This window comes from Macaca thibetana, chromosome 2 (assembly GCF_024542745.1).
Source record: "Macaca thibetana thibetana isolate TM-01 chromosome 2, ASM2454274v1, whole genome shotgun sequence".
Taxonomy (NCBI): domain Eukaryota; kingdom Metazoa; phylum Chordata; class Mammalia; order Primates; family Cercopithecidae; genus Macaca; species Macaca thibetana.
In genome coordinates, this window is record NC_065579.1 from 11667284 (window position 1) to 11689694 (window position 22411).

Here is a 22411-nt window from a genome sequence, read left to right on the forward strand (position 1 = left end):
ACTCAGAGGCTCACGCTTGACTGTGCTCACAGGTGGACAGTCCCCAGCACTTGACCCTCGTTAACTAAATTACATATTAGAATAAGGCACTCACTGGGATAACAGGCTATAATCTTCTGAGAAATACCAGACATACTTCTTGAAGTGTGATGAGTGTTCTGTCTTTTCCTAAAAAAGAGCTCCACCAGGATCAGAAAATTGCCTGGTGAGTGATTTATTTATCCATTTATTATTTCCTTTGTTTTTGTTTACCCACTCATTCAACAAATATTTATAGAATGTGGGCTCTGAAAGAGTGTCATCTTACTAGGCACTGGGTTTACTTTGGTGAATAAAATCCTCACTAGAACTAATAGCCTAGTGAGAAAGATAGATAATAAACAAGTAAATAGATAATAAAACATTTAATAAATAGATAAATAATAGATATATCATATATGTATAATTAATAAGTATATAGTTGTAAATTGGCTTAAGGACTACGAGGGAAATTAGAAGGTGTAGCCAAAAAGGACCAGTAGACTCCTCTTGAGATTAGTCAAATACTCTAAGCACCTGGCAGAGATAGCTAATGCCTCTATTTCAATATAGAGAGGATCTTGCTCTAGGGGAGCCCTTGAACCCAAGATAGTAACTCTCTAACATCTAGGCCAGCAAATCTGTGGCTTGTGGGATTTTTTACTGCCTCCTTACCCTTCCAGGCATTACCCGACAATCTCAGCACTCTTTCCCACAGAGCCTGCACTCTGATTTAGAATCCTTTTCAACACTGGGCTCTAGGTGGTGGATCTGAGTAGGCATGCAAGATACCACTCTGTGTCACATAGCTTCTTCTTCTTCTTCTTATTTTATTTTATTTTTTTTTGAGACAGAGCTTTACTCTGTCACCCAGGCTGGAGTACAGTGGCGCTATCTGGACTCACTGCAACATCTGCCTCCCAGGTTCAAGCAATTCTCTTGCCTCAGCCTCCTGAGTAGCTGGGATTACAGGTGCCCGCCATCAGGCCTGGCTGATTTTTTGTATTTTTGGTAGAGACAGGGTTTCACCATATTGGCCAGACTGGTCTCGAACTCCTGACCTCATGATCCGCCTGCCTCAGCCTCCCAAAGTGCTGGGATTTCAGGCATGAGCCACTGCGCCTGGCCCATTTATTATTACTTTTTAAAAATGAGTGTTGACGCAGTTTTGAGGCTCTAGCTAGAGGCTGGTCAGTTCCCCTTCTTAAGCAGCTGATTAAGTCCCCACCACAACAACTCCCTGATGAGGGCTCTTATACTCTGGGCCACTATGTACCACCCCTAATGTCCCACTCTAGAGCCAGGTACTAGATAATGAGGGGCATCCTCTGTGCCCTAGAACCTGTGAAAATTATTCAAATTAATCAATATACAGGGAGCCCCTGGAAACCTAGACTACCCCGCTGCCTGCCATACATACATAATCCGCCTACTGTAGCTCCAGCTTGCTGTTACCCTGACTTCCAGGGCAACCTTCTGTGTTGCCCTTAGTGGCAGCCCTTCACTCTCAACTGTGAGTTTTCTTCTGAACCCTTTCTTAGTTCAGTTCTCTTCTCTTGCCATGGTGTTGGTGTGTTGTGCGATGCCATCAAAGAAACAAATGAAAACATTCCGCCAACTGGCTCAATTTAGGGAGAGCCTTGCCATTGGTCCCAGAGGAATGGTGGCCTAATGCTTAAATTTGTCCTTTCCCCAGGTTAGACACTGGCTAATCCATGACTCTGCCCTCAGTTGTTTCATGTTTCTGTGGCTGTCAGGTCCTTTCCATGGAATAATTTCTTTCTTCATTCGGGTTATCACACTACAGGCACATTTGAGAAAAGTCCTTCTCTGGCCTAATAGTTATTCTCTTGCTTTTAGGAGACTTTATGTTCTTGATCCATTACATCTAGATTTTACAATTTAACTCTTTATTTCCAAATTCTTGGGACCAATTTGATGGGCCCCCAATTACTTAAAAGGTTCCTTTGCTTAATTCAGTCAGAGCATTGTACATTCAGGTACAGGTTTTGCTTACATTGTAATCCACAATTGTATACCACGATGTAAAGTATAATGCAATTCATAAACAATTGAAGCATCAGTTTCCTTTAGTGAAAAGAAGTCAGAACACCACAGCTGGCCTTTTGCTTTTGTTTGCTCAGTAAAATTTGCCATAGGCCCAGAGGAAGATTTTCAAGTTGGTTATATAATGATTTATAGGAACTCTTGAAATGGTGAAAGGGCGGCAGGCTTGCAAGAATTAGAATAAAATAACAAAAGTAACTACAGAATTACAGTGAGCAGGACAGGGTTTAATTTCAAGTGTGTGTGTACTTGCACGCATGTGTGTGAGAACTAATGGTTGCTTTCTGGGTTCATTCTCAGCAGTCTTTCTGTCTCTCTTATTTCTCGATTTTTCATGTGGGCATTGGAACCATCTTTTCCACCACCAGGTAAACTGTCTGCAGGGACTCAGTGTACACAGAGGGTATGAATGATAAAAACTGAGCTTGGCCAGCTACGTGGAACTATTCTGCAAGATCTTCCAGGGTGGGCTCTTGGAGGGAGGAGTGTGAGGTGTCCTGAGGCACACCCTGCCCAGCCCAGCCTCTCTCCAATCCCCAAGTAGAGCACAAATTCCTACGAGAGGAGACATAACACCCTCCAGATGAGGACGCTGCTTCCGAGAGAAACACTTTCTCCACTATCTGAGACAACCTGAGAGCTCAGATTGGTCTTACTGTGGGAAGCACATGGTCAAAGCGGAATGGCCTAGGGCCTTTGTTTTCTGAATGTTTTAAAATTCAAAGAAAATGAGTCTTGTCTCACTCCTCCATTTCTGCACATTTATCCTAGGAAAACTATATGACTTTCAAGTATTTTCTAAATATTTATAAAATTTCAGTTACTGGGTGTGCATAGGGGGATACAAAAATGAAAAAAAATTATCTAAGCTGGGGTTTTCTTATCTGTAAGGTTAGGATAATAGCACTTACTCCATCAATATTTTTTGAGGACTAAATGACATAATGCTTGTAATGCATATTTAGATAAGCCCCCATTAGATGGTGGCTATCATTGTAAAATAGTTACTGCCCTCAAGATGTCGGTAATTTCAAAGGATAAAGACAGTAAACTGTTTAAGGTAAGGGTCGTTCCTGAGGGAGAAGCAGATGCTAGGGTGGTGGGGAGATGACAAATAAGCATAGAATTGATCCCAAACAAAAATCCCAAACACATGTCTCTTTGAGGATTGGCTATCTCAATTATATTTATTTACTTATATATTATGCATGATAAATTATTGTGAGCTATATTTACTTTGCAAAGTTAAATCTTTTTTTTCTTTTTTTGAGACAGTCTCACTCTGTTGTCCAGGTTGGAGTGCAATGGTGCAATCATGGGTCACTGCAGCTCTACCTCCTGGGCTTGAGCAATCCTCCTGCCTCAGCCTCCCAAGTCTCTGGGACTACAGGTACATGACACCACTCCCAGCTAACTTTTAAAATTTTTTATAGGGTCTTACGATGTTGCCCAGGCTGGTGTCTAACTCTCGGCCTCAAATGATCCTCCTGCCTCAGCATCCCAAAATGTTGGGCTTACAGACATGAGCCACCATGCCTGGCCTCAAAGTTAAGTCTTTATCACTGTGGTTGATATACAGTAAGGCTTAAAATTGCTAATTTTCATGTAAACCTGTATTTTTTCACTTGTAAATTAGAAGATTTATTCTAATCATTGCGTTTTACGTTTATATCTCATTAGGTTTTTGGCAGAGGTGGTTGGTTAATGAAATAGCCTTTGACTTCAGTAGCTTCAGACACTAACATTTGGTGTGATTCGGAGCAATGGAAAACCTTCTCCCTCTTTTCATACTGTCCCTCTTCCCCTTCCTTGTCTACTCCACGAAGTGACCACAAAGGTGTATCAGGGCCCAGGGGCTGGATCTAGTATTCTATTACCCAGGTGGCTGATTGTAATGGAGATGTTGGCAGGGTTGAGCCTAGAGGGCGATGGCAATGTTCACTAACTGTTGTCATGAACAGTTGCATTTTCATACAAGTAGGCAGGCTAAGAGAGATTTCACCATTTACAGGCAGGGTTTGAATCTATGACTAACTCCACTAAATCAAGCAGTCTCTTGCACCACCCATGCCATGTCAAAACTCATCAGAACTGCTCACTTTACTATATAGTTATTTTGAGCCTCTTTAATATTTCCTACCCTTTCTCATTCATTAGGGAAAAAGAACCTTAAATCAAGTTTATAGCAACCAGTCACTCAGCAAAACTAGATACCCTTGAAAAACCAAGCTGAAGGGGGCAGAAAAAGGAGCCAGCCAAATGGCTCCATTAATCTGAGATCTATGACTTAATTTTTCACCAGACTTATTTCCCAATTTACATTATCTTGGTCCAGAATCTTTTACAGTCTTGGCACATGGGTATGTAATAAGTAACTCCTGAATTTGCATTTTGATTTTGTCTTAAGCCTGATATTCACAAGACTGCCTGTACTTTCCCAAGTCCATAGACCAGCTCAGAGAAAAGCATTCAACTAAAGGGCAATTTGGAAGGAATTTGGTAAATGTTCTTGAACTGTCATGGATCACACTCTCCAGAACCTAATTGAGAGAGGCATTTGAGTGAGAGGGAGGCTGCTAAACACATTAGTGACATTTGGGAACATCTGGGTTTCTTGACATAGTGCAGCATCAGAGCATAATATGCATCAGAGACTTTCCTCAAATAGCTTTAATTGCATTTTGATGTCCTGGTGACTGTGAAGATTATTTTTAAATCAAATTGGTGCATTAGAATTACATTTAGTTTTAATTAAGTTGATGCATTTGCCAAGCAGTAATGTACTTAGAGAATAGAAACGAGACACCAAGGGAGTCTTATTCTGTCTTACTCGGTCTTGAAACCTTGCAGGGTGAAGGACATTAGAACGTACACAAGTCACAGGTCAGAAAGCCAATGCAGATCTGTGTACGGAGCATTGACAGAATCGGGAAACCTCTGTTCTGGTTTTTGAGTCTGCTACTGGCCCACTGCATATCTTTGGATAAGTCACAGTTGTTCTCAGATAATCAGAATCCAGGAGGACATTTACCCATACAGATTTCCAAGTAGGATTTGACTCTCTAGGCTAAGGTGAAGCCCAGGAATCTCTATTTTAATACTACTTTTTAGGAGATTCTATGGCTTATAATAAATGACTTAACCATTCTAACTCAAGTTTTCTCCTTTTGTGAAATACTACTTGCTTGGGTAACCTCTGAGATTTATTAAAAGAACTCAAGAGGATGCTAGGAAAAATTATGAAAGACTTTGAAATGGGCAAAAAACATGACTGATCTGGGAGTCCTGTCTGGCACATCCTTTCAGATTACCTCCCCTTTGTCGATGCCTTTGAGCTATTTTACATCTCAAGCAAGTTGTAGAAAACTGACATTCATACAAGTTATTTTTGTCCACAGAAATGCAAGTGAATTTTGCCTGGTGGAATATAGTCAGTTATTACCCTTTATCCTGTGAATACTGAATGGTTTTGCACCTATTTATAAATTCCCGTCAGCATTCCTCATTGCCTATGTACATGTGATGTATTGAGTTCTCCTTTCAATCAGGTGGAACATTTTACTGGTTCTCTCATTAATTAATGAGCCATGTAAAAATTCTGACATGTGTTCAATTTATATTGCATGAGAGTCATGTTTTTTTCTCTTTTTTTTTTTTTTTTTTGAGACGGAGTCTTGCTCTGTCGCCCAGGCTGGGGTGCAGTGGCCGGATCTCAGCTCACTGCAAGCTCCACCTCCCGGGTTTACGCCATTCTCCTGCCTCAGCCTCCCGAGTAGCTGGGACTACAGGCGCCCGCCACCTCGCCCGGCTAGTTTTTTGTATTTTTAGTAGAGACGGGGTTTCACCGTGTTAGCCAGGATGGTCTCGATCTCCTGACCTCATGATCCACCCGTCTCGGCCTCCCAAAGTGCTGGGATTACAGGCTTGAGCCACCGCGCCCGGCCGTTTTTATCTCAAATGAAAAAAAAATCTTTTAACAGAAGTGACTTCTCAGTAACATGCTCTATGGATCACAAACTTCCTGGTCTTAGCAACCATACTTAACAAACCTAATGCACTAGAAGGAATTGATGTGAGTGGCCAAAAAGGGATAAAGTAAAATGTTGTCTACCCTTGCTGATTAAAATAGAATTGTCAGCTTTATCAGAGAGAAAACTTAGGACAATGAACCTAGGATGGAAAGTGTGGTGGAGGAGAAAGATCAGTGGACTGGGAGTCAACCTCCAAGGGTTCTAATCCTAAGCTCCCATTTTCTACTTGTGAATTATTGTGCTTGGTTCTCCTACCTCACCTCCAGAAAGAGAAAAAAGAACCATACATTGTCTCACTGGAGTATGAACTAAACAGCCAAGTGTCCATTCACTAAGCATTACCAAGTTTTAAGGCAGTCTTTCAGAATCAAGACTGGAATTAATGTAGTTATCTAAATATGCTCCTGCCTCTGCCATGAATTTTCACCACCTCTTTTTGCAATGGGGCTTGCCTGTGCCCCTGATTTGGCACCTCTTAAAATAATTACCTGGTTCTGAAGTTTAATCCCATTATTCCCTTATGCATTCCTCACTGGAGAGAGAGTGACTGCTCACTAACCAGGCTTCCCAGCCACCCATGACCCCTCTTCCTTCTGGAAGCCCAGCTTCTTTCATATCCTTTTGAGGCTGCTGTAAGTCACCTGGACTACCTCACACCCACAGCCCTGCACACTGGATTGTAACTTATGGTCTACTCTTCTGTTGGCCCCCTGGCCCATGACTGTCTGAGCTCTTTGAGAACGGGGCCTGTGAATAGTTCTCCCAGAAAAAAGCAGATGCTTGCTTACCGTGTGATGAGACGTGAATAGATGAAGTAAATCCTGGAAATAGCATGCAAGAGTTAAAATCACTTTTAACTCTTTTTAAAGTAGTGCTTTGAAAATACTCCAAAGAGATGAATTCAGGCCATCCCATCTCCAGAGATCCTGGCAAATACTAACTAATGAGAGAAATGGTTGCTTGCTTTCATTTAGACTTGCCCATGGAGAATCTGAGACTTGCTGCTTCCAGGAGTGGCCATTCATGAATCTAAATTTGCACTTGGAGTTACAAAAGGAGATAGGTTTTTCTTTGAAGCCCCTCAAATTTAGGTGTTCTAACATACATTGAAGTAGTAATTAATTTGCATTTCTTTTAGGATTTAACAATATTGAAAGAGCAGTTCCCTCTTTTCCTCTCTTGGCTTGTAGTCTTTTTTTTTTTTTCCTTCTTTTTCCCACTCTCATGAAAAATGGCCATTATCATATAAATCTGTTTGAGGAGAACTAATAAAAATGAAAATGACATAGATGTGGGAAGTCAAAACGAATTCTTTGGAACGGGCATTGTATGATTGCCAAAATATGCATTTAAACCTTTAAATCTTTTATTTACTCTCAATCCTTTGTTTATGTGTCCCTACGATGTTTTAGGAGTTTATGTTTACTTGAAGTCATTTGTATCTGCTGATTATTTACATAAAATATCAACTCAGCAAAGTCATGAAAGTCATTGTTGACTGAAAAGTTTTTATGAGCTTAAAAAAGGTGCCTTGGTGTGAATACTAAGTGATAACTCCAAGACTCTTGCAGATTGCTGAGCCCAATAGCAGTGAGGATAATGGGACTGGTTACATTGTAAGTGTTGATGGTAGGATTTAATTTCATCAAAACTAAGTGTGGGTTATCAAGCTTTGGCTAACAATGTGTGCATGCTTGCGTGTGTGTGAATGAATGTGTACTTGAATGTGTATAAGTGTGTGTGTATGTGCATGTGTGTGTGTGTGTGACTGTGAGTGTGTGTGGGAGGTTATTTGTATGTATAAGTGTATCACACACACATACATAGCCACTTGGCCAGAAGGATGATGTGACACATGGTCTATGTTAATTCACAGAGCAGTATACGATAATTATGACAACAGTGCTGATTATAATAGGGTTCTCCAGTTTACATTCTATTTTCATTAATTAATTTAGATAGATAGAAAGGGTCTAGCTCTGTCATTCAGGCTGGAGTGCAGTGGTGTGTTTATAGCTCACTACAGCTTCAACCTCTTGGGCTCAAGTGATTCTTCTGTTTCAGCTTCCTGAAGAGCTAGGGCTACAGGTATGCACCACCATGCTTGGTTAATTTTTTATTTCTATTTTTGTAGAGATGGTGTCTTGCTTTGTTGCCCAGGCTGGTTTTGAACTCCTGGACTCAAGCAATCGTCCTGCCTTGGCCTCCCAAAATGCCGAGATTACAGGCATAAGCCACTGCACTTGGTCATGTATTTTTAGCAGCGTTTAAGAGCTTTGTTCATGAATTAAACTGGCAGTCCATAAAGTGTAATTTTCAGGACTCTTCAAAAAACTTGATAATAAGGGTAATTGGTGGAATCTGTCCAAGACTCTTAATTTCAGGAGATTATCTACTGTACCACCCTGCTATACCCTGATAGAAGAATCTGGGTAGCTCTTTAATGTTATCAGGCCTCAAATTGTCAGCAATGTTTGAGACCCCATGCATGATGGCATCACATCTTGGGTATCAGTGATAAAATTTCATATTATAGCTCATCATGTCAGCAACTGAAAAACCTGCTCCCAAGATAAGTATTGGATATCACAGCTCCTTTTTGCTGGACCAGTTGGACAAGGTCTTACTGGGTCCGCTCAAAGGGAGAGCCTTTAACTGTTTTCTCTACTGTATATCCTTAGGGTGGTGTTAATGAGGTTGTTCTGAAGACTAGGAGAGAAAATACACTGTGAAAAGATGTAATTATGAAGAGAAGGTATCTAAAATCTACTGTGACCTCACTTCGTACTGGGCATGAAATTCCACATTTTATTTATATTACTTTGTATAATGTTCAGTCTTCCTAGGAAGGAGAAAACTGAGTCTCTAAAAAATTAAACTGTTTGCTAAAATTGACACAGATAGTGTCAGAGTTGGAAACTAGACCTAGTCCTCTCTGACTGCCAGAAATTTCTCTTTTCTGCCTTGCCAGCTTGCTCTCCTGCTCTCTGCCCTTGATGGTGGAAAGGTAGAGAATTATCATGGTCTACATTACCTCCAGAGGTTTAGGTGGGAAACAGCAAATTAATTTATAAAGGAAGTTTATTTCTACTTTTTCATGGCAGTGCGAAAAAAATAAATAAAGGAAGTTTATTTTGCACTGGAACTGTAGCAAAGCAGACTGTATAAAGTCTCTGCCTTTATATGCGATTTGGAGACTAATGATGGGACCATTGCACTTCTAGGAAAAGTGTTCACTCTCCTAAGAACAAGAGGGCAGCAACCAGCTCTTCCTCTTGTGAAAGGAAAATAAAATCTCAGGACTCTAAACTCACTATGTCAAAGGGAAAAAAATGTTAAGCTTGGGATCTGAGTCACACAACAACTGCCTTCCTTTTTGCTCCTAAACTGATAGTTGCAAAGATGGAAGGCCACATATCTCCCCAGGTGGGCTTCCTGAAACTGCTCACAAGGAAATTCCTTGTGGACCCCACACTCTTTACCCTAAAACAGAGTTCTGTTGAATCTCACCCAGACAGTATAAATTACCAGCTTTTCTTCACAGGAACAGGGCAAAGACAAGACTAGAAAGCATCCCTCCACCTACCTGAGACAAATGTGACCGCTTCCTCTACTCTGTGTTTATTGATATCTTATTTACTGAACATCAGACAGATGCATAATTGACTGTTCCTCTACATCCCTTTCACTTGTAACATGTGGATTCAGTGAGCATTAATCAAAGCCTCACAAGAATGTGATCACGTATCTCACTACCTACCCTCCCTGCTTTTTTTCTTTCCTCCTTACCTTCCTGATGCCCTTTCCCCTTCCAATATTGAAGTCCTCAAAACCCTTTTTGGAAAAAGCACAAACCACTTATCCTACTGTAGCTTGCATCTCTTTTTCCCAGGCACATTCTCAACCTTGGCAAAATAAACCTTTAAATTGACTGAGAACTGTCTCAAACAGTTTATGGTTTATAGTCTCTGAGGTCCCCACCTCCTCTCAGCTGTGAGTGCTTCAGTAAAGGCTTGGCAGGGCTACTTCCAAGTTGTCTTAAGCCTGTCGTTATTTGTGAATGGAACCACAGGCTACTTTTGGTCTCCCCCTTTATAATTTCTTCTTGATGAATAACATTTATCCTGGGCTCAGGCTCATCTTTTCCAGGAAACAGGTCCCTGACTAACCACTCTCAGCTTGGTTTGCTTCCTTATTTATAGTTTCCATTGGATGATGATGATGATGATTATTATTATTAAGACAGAGTCTTGCTCTGTTGCCCAGGCTGGAGGGCAGTGGTGTGATCTTGGCTCACTGCAATCTCCACTTCCCTGGTTCAAGCAATTCCCCTGCCTCAGCCTCCCGAGTAGCTGGAATTACAGGCACACACCACCATGCCCGGCTAATTTTTTTGTGTTCTTAATAGAGACGGGGTGTCACCGTGTTGGCCAGACTGGTCTTGAACTCCCGACTTCAGGCAATACGCCCGCCTCAGCCTCCCAAAGTGCTGGGATTACAGGCGTGAGCCACCATGCCTGGCCTATAGTTTCCATTGTATTATCGTAGACTTGATTTGCCCACTAAGTGTATATGCCAGGCATAGCATTAGTTCAGTTAATTTCCATAATACTCATTCATTCGTCAAATAATTATTATCTACTATACATCTACTATGTTTCAAGAATGAACTCATGCTCTAGGGATATGAGGGCTAGTAATTACAGACTTGTTCTCATGGAGTTTACAGGAGAGATAGAGATTAACCAAATAATTCCAGAAATATATAAATACAAGTAGAGATAAGTGTTTGAGAGAACAATGGCGTCATGAAAGAATATAATAGAAGAATGTAATCCAAAGTGGGGTAACAGGAAAGGCTACAACAAGGAAATGAAATTTGACCTGAGATCTAGTGGATGAATCATAGTCAACTGGAAGAGTTTGCCTGTGTGTGTGTGAATGTGTGTGTTTGATGGTGGTGGGTAGGAGGATGGAGGGAGAAGCAGACTCTGCAGGGAGAAAAATCCTTTGACAAGTGGGTGGTGTGTGGTCCTTTTGTGAAAAAAAAGAAGGCCAGTGTAGATGGATCAGAGAGGTCACCATGGATAAGACTGTGGGTCCTGGAGTCCCCATAAATATTCTAGATTTTACCCCAGGGCAATGGGAGGACATTGGACAGTTTTGAGCAAATATGTGTGCTTCGAGCAGACTTGGGAAGGCAGGCAAAGTGATTATCTCCTTCTACAAGTCAGGAAGCAGAGGCTGAGATGGTTAGGGTAACTTTTTCAGGATCCATGGGGGTTACACAGCTAGATAGTGGCTTGGCTAGGACTTAAACCCAGGTCAACTGATGCCCGCACTTTTTATTCTTAAACATTCAGTGAATGCTCATATATTCTCTTTCTCTCTCTTCTCCCCTCCCCCCCTTTTGCTCCCTCTCTCCCTCCTTAATTCTGGAAAGGAAGCACCTACTTTTGAAATATAAAAAAGAACTGACTGGAGTTAATATTATTAAGGTCCTACCATGTACCAGATATTGCTATCTCATTTAATCACATCGATCCTAGATCTAAGGGCAGTAAGGGCAGACCATATTATTCCTGTTTTCAAGATGAGAAAACAGGTTCAGAAAGTTAGTTAGTAAGCCCTATTGTTAGAAAGTAGAGAAGGGATGTGAATCATTCTGTATTACTTCAAAGATGAGATGAAGCCCAGAACACTGTACTGTTGCCTTGGTGCACCATCACCCATAGTGGATAGGAAGGGAGAGGAAGACTGAAAACAGAGAGCAGGAAGCTCTTTTACAACAGTCCAGGTGAGAGATGAAGGCGGGGAGAGATACAGTTGATTTTAGGCAAAGAGAAGAGTAGGAATTGAGCGTCAAATACATTTTGGGCAAAAGTAGAGCGAGGCCTCTCCCTGGCTGACTTGAGGCCTGGGCAGAGGTTGACATCTTTCAGCCTAAGAGGCAGGTTTGTGGAAGAGAGGGCAGAGCTGCCCTGCTCTGTACATTGCTGGGGTAGGCAGGTGGGTAAGTGAATCTGGAGGTTCGGGGGGAGGTCTGGAGCATTGGCCTTTGGCAGAAGCTTTTCTTACTGTTGAGCAGATATATAATGAATATTTCCTGATGTGATAATTCATCTGCTCTGATTGACAACTGCTGGCTTTGCCAGTTGGGTCATCTTTGTCCTCAAGCTCACACTCCTAACATTTCCTGTACCCTCACTCCCTTGTTCTCTTTCCCGAGGTCAATACCCAGCATACTGCCCTGGATCAGAAGGTGGGTGGATAAGAATGCTATTTTGTTAAAAGGAATTTTTTTCTACCTTATGATCTGAGGAGAAAAAGATAATTCACAAAGCTCCAGTTCATTCAAGGTGTTATGCTGAATCCCCAACGCATTCCTAAAGCATTGCCTTAAACATTCTAAATCAAGTGCCTGGCTTTTAAAATGGGAACCTATAATCTCTTGGCAAAAAAAAAAAAAAAAAAAAAAGTAAGTGTGATTTATCACTCCAATCTTGCAGTCTCTGTAATGCAGACATTTCACTCCTGGGAATGGATAGTCCTGATTGCCTCGAAGCAGACTGTAAACGTGTCATTCGTGACCAGACAACTTGACTTCTAATGGCCTGCAACCAAGTAAAATAAGCACACAGGGTGACGACCACCACCAGGCAGCTGGACATCATTCCTCATTATCCCAGTGACATTGTGTATTCTTCTGAAATGACTTTTTAAAAAAAAAATGTTATGACTTCAGAATAATCTTCTAATATAAAACTATAGGATCTCCATAATAGAAAGCTGTTAAATCTTAAATGTTACACACCCAAATGACAATCTCAAAAGGACCCAATATGGTGTACTTATTGTAAAGTAAATATATGCCACCCTTGTCTCCGTCAGCAGATAGTTAACTGTGGATTGTCTGCTGAAGGCGTGGCTTCATCCCAGCAATGAATTCTAGGCGGGCTCTGCTCTGGCTCGCAGGGCTTGTCATATCTCTAACGGAACAGGGCTTCACTTGATAAAGGCCATCTCCTCCTCTCCCACCGATTATGCCGGACTGTTCAGGTAATATTTACAATTTCAGCCAGTGAGTTCGGCATGACGATTTTACTCAGCAATAGAGAAAACTCAGATGGACAAAAGCTTAATTGTCTCTACAAATCTAAGGAGCCGGGACTCAGGCCCCAAACTTTGCTCTGGAGAGACCTGAGAGCCACCTGGCAGCAGATCTCAAACTGATTCTGAAACAAAGCTGACCTCAGGGTGTGAGCCAGGGAGAGCTGTGAGACTCCAGCAGGGTAAATAAATCTGCTGTGATGTCTTGCTGGATATTATATCCACCATGAAATTTGGCGGAGCTGCTGGAACTGATCCTGATAGCATATAAAACCTGGGAAACAGGGTCTAACTGAAGCACTTCAGTGGCTCTCACCGTTTATAGGAGTTTGGGTAGGTGAAACCGAAGGGTAATTTCACTGAGGTGGTGGACCGTGGGTGGGAAATGACCCAAACCTGAAGATTTGGGAAAGCCCAGGTAGCTCCAGCGTGGAGAGGCAGGCTCTCTAGAAGCCATGTGAAGAGAGTAACTGGTGATTGACAATTTGGCTGGCACAGCATTCAGACAAGCGGCGTCTACCTTCAGATGGTGGCTATTTTCCCAATGCTCTGGCAATTAAATAGTTTTGAGTGCTAACTTATCTCCGCAATTTTTTAGAAGAAGAAAGAACGAATCTCCAAGGGACCATTTGACTGGAAAAGTAGCCTTTTCTATTCTGCTCTAGGATGGGAAAACACAGAGAGCCCTATCATGAGATTACTCATGTTTTGGGGTCATGAATGCATAGAAGCAGAAGTCTTTTCCTTGAGATAGGCCAGTGAACACCACATTATAAAAACTGTGATAAGCACTCGTTACTGAGTGTTTATGATTATAGGCACCGATATGTTTAATTTCCTTTCTATCATTTTAGTCTCACCAAATACCTTAAGGGGGAAGAGATCATTATTATTCTTTATACATAAGGAAATCAGAGTAATGAGATGTTTATAAATTGCTTAAGGTCACACAACAAGTAGGATGTAAACCCAGAATTGACTCTAGCTTAACAACCCCTGAAACATGAGGAACCTCAAGTAAGAGAATGATTTAGATTTTGAGAAGGCCACAAGACTTACCTATTCTATCTAGTATTTCAGTTACCATGAAGTGGATAGCTCCTAGTTGACTCTGATAGTTTTAGTTTGATTTTTTCTATCAATATTAATTTGGAGATTAAATATATATACACATATATAGTGTATATATATACACACACACATATATATAGTGTGTGTATTATATATACTATATATATTAATTATACTTTAAGTTCTGGGATACATGTGCAGAACGTGCAGGTTTGTTACATAGGTATACACGTGCCATGGTGGTTTGCTGCATCCATCAACCCATTATCTACATTAGGTATTTCTCCTAATGCTACACCTTCCTTAGCCCCGCACCCTCCAACAGGCCCCATTGTATGATGTTCCCCTCCCTGTGTCCATGTGTTCTCATTGTTCAACTCCCATTTATGAGTGAGAGCATGCGGTGTTTGATTTTCTGTTCCTGTATTGGTTTGCTGAGAATGATGGTTTCTAGCTTCATCCATGTCCCTGCAAAGGGCATGAACTCATCATTTTTTATAGCTGCATAGTATTCCATGGTGTATATGTGCCACATTTTCTTTATTCAATCTATCATTGATGGGCATTTGGGTTGGTTCCAAGTCTTTGCTATTGTGAAGAGTGCCACAATAAACATATGTGCACATGTGTCTTTATAGTAGAATGATTTATAATCCTTTGGGTATATACCCAGTAATGGGATTGCTGGGTCAAAAGGTAGTAGTTCTGATTCTAGATCCTTGAGGAATCACCACACTATTTCCCACAATGGTTGAACTAATTTACACCCCCATAAACAGTGTAAAAGTATTCCTATTTCTCCACATCCTCTCCAGCATCTGTTGTTTCCTGACTTTTTAATAATCACCATTCTAACTGGCATGCGATGGTATCTCATTGTGGTTTTGATTTGCTTTTCTTTAATGACCAGTGATGAAGATCTGTTTTTCATATGCTTGTTGGTTGCATAAATGTCTTCTTTTGAGAAGTGTCTGTTCATATCATTTGCCCACTTTTTGATGGGGTTGTTTTTTTCTTGTAAATTTGTTTAAGTTCCTTGAAGATTCTGTATATTAGCCCTTTGACAGAGGGATAGATTGCAAAAATTTTCTTCCATTCTGTAGGTTGCCTGTTCACTCTGATGATAGTTTATTTTGCTGTACAGAAGCTCTTTAGTTTAATTAGATCCCACTGGTCAATTTTGACTCTTGTCACCATTACTATTGGTGTTTTAGTCGTGAAGACTTTGCCCATGCCTATGTCCTGAATGGTATTGCCTAGGTTTTCTTCTAGGATTTTTACAGTTTTGAGTCTTATGTTTAAGTCTTTAATCCGTCTTGAGTTAATTTTTGTATAAGGTGTAAGGCAGGCATACAGTTTCAGTTTTCTGCATATGGCTAGCAAGTTTTCCCAATGCAATTTATTAAATAGGAAATCCTTTCCCCATCGCTTGTTTTTGTCAGTCAAGCAGAAGAAAGAATACCAGAGATTGAAGATCAACTTAATGAAATAAAGCATGAAGACAAGATTAGAGAAAAAAGAATGAAAAGGAATCCAAGAAATATGGGACTATGTGAAAAGACCAAACCTACATTTGATTGGTTTACCTGAAAATGATGGGGAGAATGGAACCAAGTTGGAAAACACTCTTCAGGATATTATCCAGGAGAACTTCCCCAAACTAGCAAGACAAGCCAAAATTCAAATTCAGGAAATGCAGAGAACACCACAAAGATACTTCTCGAGAAGAGCAGCCCCAAGACACATAATTGTCAGATTCATGAAGGTTGAAATGAAGGAAAAAATGTTAAGGGCAGCCAGAGAGAAAGGTCGGGTTACCTACAGAGGGAAGCACATCAGACTAACAGCAGATGTCTCTGCAGAAACCCTATGAGCCAGAAGAGAGTGGGGGACAATATTCAACATTCTTAAAGAAAAGATTTTTCAACCCAGAATTTTATATCCAGCCAAACTAAGCTTCATAAGTGAAGGAGAAATAAAATCCTTTACAGACAAGCAAATACTGAGAGATTTTGTCACCACCAGGCCCGCCTTATAAGAGCTCCTGAAGGAAGCACTAAATATGGAAAGGAACAACTGGTACTAGCCACTGCAGAAACATACCAAATTGTAAAGACCATTGACACTATGAAGAAACTCATTAACTAACAGGCAAAATAGCCAGCTAGCATCGTAATGACAGGATCAAATTCACACATAAGAATATTAACCTTAAATGTAAATGGGCTAAATGCCCCAGTTAAAAGACACAGAATGGCAAATTGGATAAAGAGTCAAGGCCCATCAGTATGCTTTATTCAGGAGACCCATCTCATGTGCAAAGACACACAGAGGCTCAAAATAAAAGGATGGAGGAACATTTACCAAGAAAATGGAAAGTAAAGAAAAGCAGGGTTGCAATCCTAGTTTCTGATAAAACAGACCTTAAATCAACAAAGATCAAAAAAGACAAGGAAGACCATCACATAACAGTAAAGGGGTTAATGCCACCAGAAGAGCTATCCTAAATATATACGCACCCAATACATAAAGCACCCAGATTCATAAAGCAAGTTCTTAGAGACCTAAGGAGAGACTTAGACTCCCATACAATAATAGTGGGAGACTTTAACACCCCACTGTCAATATTAGACAGATCAATGAGACAGAAAATTAACAAGGATATTCAGGACTTGAACTCAGCTCTGGACCAAGCAGACCGAATAAACATCTACAGAACTCTCCACCCCCAATCAACAGAATACACATTCTTCTCAGCATCACATCACACTTATTCTAAAATTGACCACGCAATTGGAAGTAAAACACTCCCTAGCAAATGCAAAAGAACAGAAATCATAACAATCTCAGACCACAGTGCAATCAAATTAGAACTTAGGATTATGAAACTCACTCAAAACCACACAACTACATGGAAACTGAACAACCTGCTCCTGAATGACTACTGGGTAAATAATGACATTAAGGCAGGAATAAATAAGTTCTTTGAAAGCAATGAGAACAAAGACACAATGTACCAGAATCTCTGGGACAGAGTTAAAGCAGTGTTTAGAGGGAAAATTATAGCACTAAATGCCCACAGGAGAAAGTGGGAAAGATCTAAAATCAACACCCTAACACCACAATTAAAAGAACTAGAGAAGCAAGAGCAAACAAACTCAAAAGCTAGCAGAAGACCAGAAATAACTAAGATCAGAGCAGAACTGAAGGAGATAGAGACATGAAAAACCCTTCAAAAAACCAATGAATCCAGGAGCTGTTTTTTTGAAAAGATTAACAAAATAGATAGACCACTAGCCAGACTAACAAAGAAGAAAAGAGAGAAGAATCAAATAGACACAATAAAAAATGATAAAGGGGATATCACCACTGATCCCACAGAAATATAAACTACCATCAGAGAATACTATACATACCTCTATGCAAATAAACTAGAAAATCTAGAAGAAATGGATAAATTCCTGGACACATACACTCTCCTAAGACTAAACCAGACAGAAGTCGAATCCCTGAAGAGACCAATAACAAGTTCTGAAATTGAGGCAGTAATTAATAGCCTATGAATCAAAAAAAGCCCAGGACCAGATGGAATCACAGCTGAATTCTACCAGAGGTAAAAAGAGTAGCTGGTACTATTCCTTTTGAAACTATTCCAAACATTAGAAAAAGAGGGACTCCTCCCTAACTCATTTTATGAGGCCAGCATCATCCTGATACCAAAACCTGGCAGAGATGCAACAAAAACGAAAATTTCATGCCAATATCCCTGATGAACATTGAGGCGAAAATCCCTAATAAAATACTGGCAAACCGAATCCAGCAGCAGAACAAAAAGCCTAGCCAACACGATCAAGTGGGCTTCATCTGGGGATGCAAGGCTGTTTCAATATATGCAAATCAATAAACATAATCCATCACATAAATGGAACCAATGACAATAACCATATGATTATCTCAATAGATGCAGAAAAAGCCTTCGGTAAAATTCAACACCCCTTCATGCTAAAAACTCTCAATAAACTAAGTATCGATGGAAGGTATCTCAAAATAATAAGAGCTATTTATGACAAACCCACAGCCAATATCACACCGAATGGGCAAAAACTGGAAGCATTCCCTTTGAAAACCAGCACAAGACAAGGATGCCCTCTCTCACCACTCCTATTCAACATAGTATTGGAAGTTCTGGCCAGGGTCAGGCAAGAGAAAGAAATAAAGGGTATTTAAGTAGGAAGAGAGGAAGTCAAATTGTCTCTGTTTGCAGATGACATGATTGTATATTCAGAAAACCCATCATCTCAGCCCCAAATCTCCTTAAGCTGATATTCTACTTCAGCAAAATCTCAGGATACAAAATCAATGTGCAAAAATCACAAGCATTCCTATACACCAATAGACAAACAGAGAGCCAAATCATGAATAAACTCCCATTCACAATTGCTATAAAGAGAATAAAATACCTAGGAATACAACTTACAAGAGATGTGAAGGATGTCTTCAAGGAGAACTACAAACCAATACTCAAGGAAACAAGAGAGGACACAAACAAATGGAAGAACATTCCATGCTCATGGATAGGAATAATCAGTATCGTGAAAATGGCCATAATGCCCAAAGTAATTTATAGATTCAATGCTATCCCCATCAAGCTACCACTGACTTTCTTTACAGAATTAGAAAAAACTACTTTAAAGTTCATATGGAACCAAAAAGAGCCTGTATAGACAAGACAATCCTAAGCCAAAAGAACAAAGCTGGAGGCATCACACTACCTGACTTCAAACTATACTACAAGGTTACAGTAACCAAAACAGCATGGTACTGGTACCAAAACATATAGACCAATGGTACAGAACAGAAGCCTCAGAAATAACACCACACATCAGCAACCATCTGATCTTTGATTAAATATATTTTTGATTCCCTATTAGACCCCACCTGATGCCAAGTGCATTTAATGTTCAACCTTCATGAAAACTCCAATTAGCAGTTCTGTTGAGCATGTAATAAAGTGGTGCTTCCCAAAGTGTAGACCTTGGCCAGCATCATCAGTACCACCTGCAGACTCCTTAGGAATGCAGCTTCTTGGGCCCTGCCTCAGATCTGATGAATCCAAAACTCTGGGGACAGGGCCTGTGTGTTAACCAGCTTTGCTGGTCATTAGATACATGCTAAAGTTTGAGAATCACTGCTATAAAGCATTACGAGGGGCATAGATGGAATTACTTTTTCACATGGAGAAACATTGACTTTAAAATTTTACTCTTTTTTTTTCTTTACAAAAGGTTTTTACCTCATTTCCAAATCTTCATTCTCCTGTGGTACAAATTTGTACAAGGCAACATAGGTGTTCATCTGTAATAGATCTTTGGAAAGAGATCCCTGAAAGAGAAAATAAAAATGAGATAAGAAAGGTGAAAGAAATTGAGAGAGGAAAGAAAGAGGAAATGGAGAAATTATTGCAATGTAATATCAGTGTATGGATCGTAAGTGTTAAAATATCTAACCATTATTAAAGATTTTATTTCAACTTTGCATTAATTTTTAATTTCTTAACCAAGGTTGGTTTCACTATAAACAATTTGAAAACAATTATTTGGAACTCTTTGTCAGAAATATTGCAATTTTCTTTGATAATATAGTTGTTCATGAAAAATGATACAAGTTAGACTTCAGAAATGGGAATATTCTCTCTAAAGAAAGAGGGACACATGAATAGTAGTGCATAACTCTCACTTCCTAAAATTAACTGTTTATCAGTTAGATGTAAAGTTGGTATCTAGTGTATCAAAGGGAACCAGGTATATTCAGCTGGCAATTAGTTCATTTATGTTGAGAAAAAAGCATAGGTTTTGGCATCAGACTGATTCAGTTTACTACCATCTATTGGCAACGAAACCTTGCAATAATGACAATATAAGCTGCTGTTTTCATAGTTTGTTGTGTGCCAGGCATTATGTTACATGCATTAGCATACTTCAACTTACCAACAACTCTGTTAGGGAGATTCTATTGTTGTCCCCAATTTACAGATGATAAAAGACTCTTGTAAGTGTCATATAAATATTAGCTATTATTACTAACCAAATAAATGTTAATGCTATAAAAACATTTATGCTTTATAATAAACAAGTTAAAATTATATATTATGTCATATATAGTTGCATCATATATCTAACTATATACTAATATAATAAATACATGCTATAAATTTATAGAAAACATACACAAAAACTGTACACAACTATATATCTTTTTATCTATAATTCACTCTGCTCTTCAAAGCTCAGGTACGTTATATAATATTATTGTAGTCTGTCTTAATTTTACATATGTAAATGAACATATAAAATATGACATATGTGCTATAAAATAAAGTGATAATATACTATATAATTCTATAATCTACACATTATATAACAGAAACAAAAGGTGCACAGTGCAATGCTTACTCTTTTTACCTTTTATGCAATGAGATAGTTCTGTTTATTACATGCTATGGTACATTGTGTTATATTATTCTATTCTCGAAAGATGCTGGTCTGGACCCACTAAATTGATTTCATGACCCACTTGGATGGCGACCTGTAGGTCTATCTAAGCACTCCTGTCTGACTTGTCTTCTGTGACATCCATAAATACCTGGTGGCTTATGTTCTTCGCCGGATCTCTGAAATCATCAGTGCCATTTTCTGGATATGTAAACACTGAAGGAGACAAGAGAAAGCAGGTGCTTTATGAATCTAGTAACCATTTAAAAAAATATGCCTGAAAGATGGCTTTATTTATTCTAAGTACTATAGCTTCTACTTTACTACTTATTGCATTTTTCTCACTCTCTGTGACCCAGTGTTCAGGTCATCTTCCACGTGACTTTTCTCCTGCCTCCCCATGCAGTATTCTGTACCACCTTCTCTGTGTTCCCACAACTTTTGTACATGCCTGACTAGTACTTGCCTCATATAATGATTGGCAATAGTGTGTTCATATTTGATCTCATTGGATAGTGTACCTCTCAGGAGCATTTGTCCTTGTTGAATGCATCAAACTGCTTGTTAATGGGGTGGTGGGTGAGGTATATCCACTTTAGTTGTATTTGAGCTGCCTCTTCTAAGTATGATTCTTTAATCTATATTCAATATCTCGATTCTAGTTTCTTGAAGATATCTACATTGTATTTTGAAGATTAAAGCTTTAGTTTTAAACTTCAAAATATTTCCTTGATTTCTTATTGTCAACACATTGGGGCTACTATTTGTTTTTTCTTTTAGTTTATTATTGGGAAGTATAATTTTCTTCCTTTTGTATTTAAGTATCCATTCTGTAGCCTTTGATAGTGGACAACCTTAACAAAATGGGCAGGAAGCCTGGGCATGGTGGCTCACACTTGTAATCCCAGCACTTTGGGAGGCCGAGGCAGGTGGATCACTTCAGGTCAGGAGTTCAAGACCAGCTTGGCCAACTTGGTGAAACCCCATCCCTACTAAAATACAAAAATTAGCTGAGCATGGTGGCACATGCCTGTAATCCCAGCTACTTGGGAGGCTGAGGCAGGAGAATCACTTAAGCCTGGTGGGAGGTGGAGATTGCAGTGAGCCGAGATCGCACCACTGCACTCCAGCCTGGGTGACAGAGTGAGACTCCATCAAAAAAACAAAAACAAAAACAAAAAACAAAAAACAAAAAACAAAATGAGCATGAGTTTTCATTGTTCACATACCCAGCTGTGGGATGTCCCTGATGGATAATGGGACTTCTGCCTTATCTAGTTTGGTCAGCCTAACCTACATCCATGACTAATGTCATAACTTTATCATTCTCATCATATGTATTTTCCTTAAACAAAAATGTGGTAAATATTTCCAAGTTTATATAATAAAGCTCTGTTGTTTAAATTACTCTACCATTTTGATGACTTGAAATTTTAAGATTATACATTGCTGCTTTATTCTTCTCTTTGATTTCCCTTCAGATTATCAAGGAAATGTCCGTAGAGGGAGGGGAACACCACAGAAAGCTCTATAACCTATTACATTAGTGCACTGACATTCTTCACTGTTCTTAAAATAGCCTCAACAACAGTGATACAGAAAAAGTGCTTCAGAACAAGAGCC

At 39.7% G+C, this 22411-nt stretch overlaps 1 protein-coding gene across 1 annotated transcript in view; it reads right to left on the reverse strand.

Annotated features, from left to right (window-relative positions):
- STAC (SH3 and cysteine rich domain) overlaps positions 1 to 22411 on the reverse strand; it is a 170382-nt gene that overhangs the window by 22739 nt on the left and 125232 nt on the right. The window contains exons 7-8 of the mRNA XM_050776672.1: positions 20940 to 21004; positions 19591 to 19679 (exon numbers count right to left, since the gene is read on the reverse strand). Coding sequence (XP_050632629.1) covers positions 19591 to 19679; positions 20940 to 21004 — 154 coding nt within the window. The remainder of the gene's footprint in view (positions 1 to 19590; positions 19680 to 20939; positions 21005 to 22411) is intronic.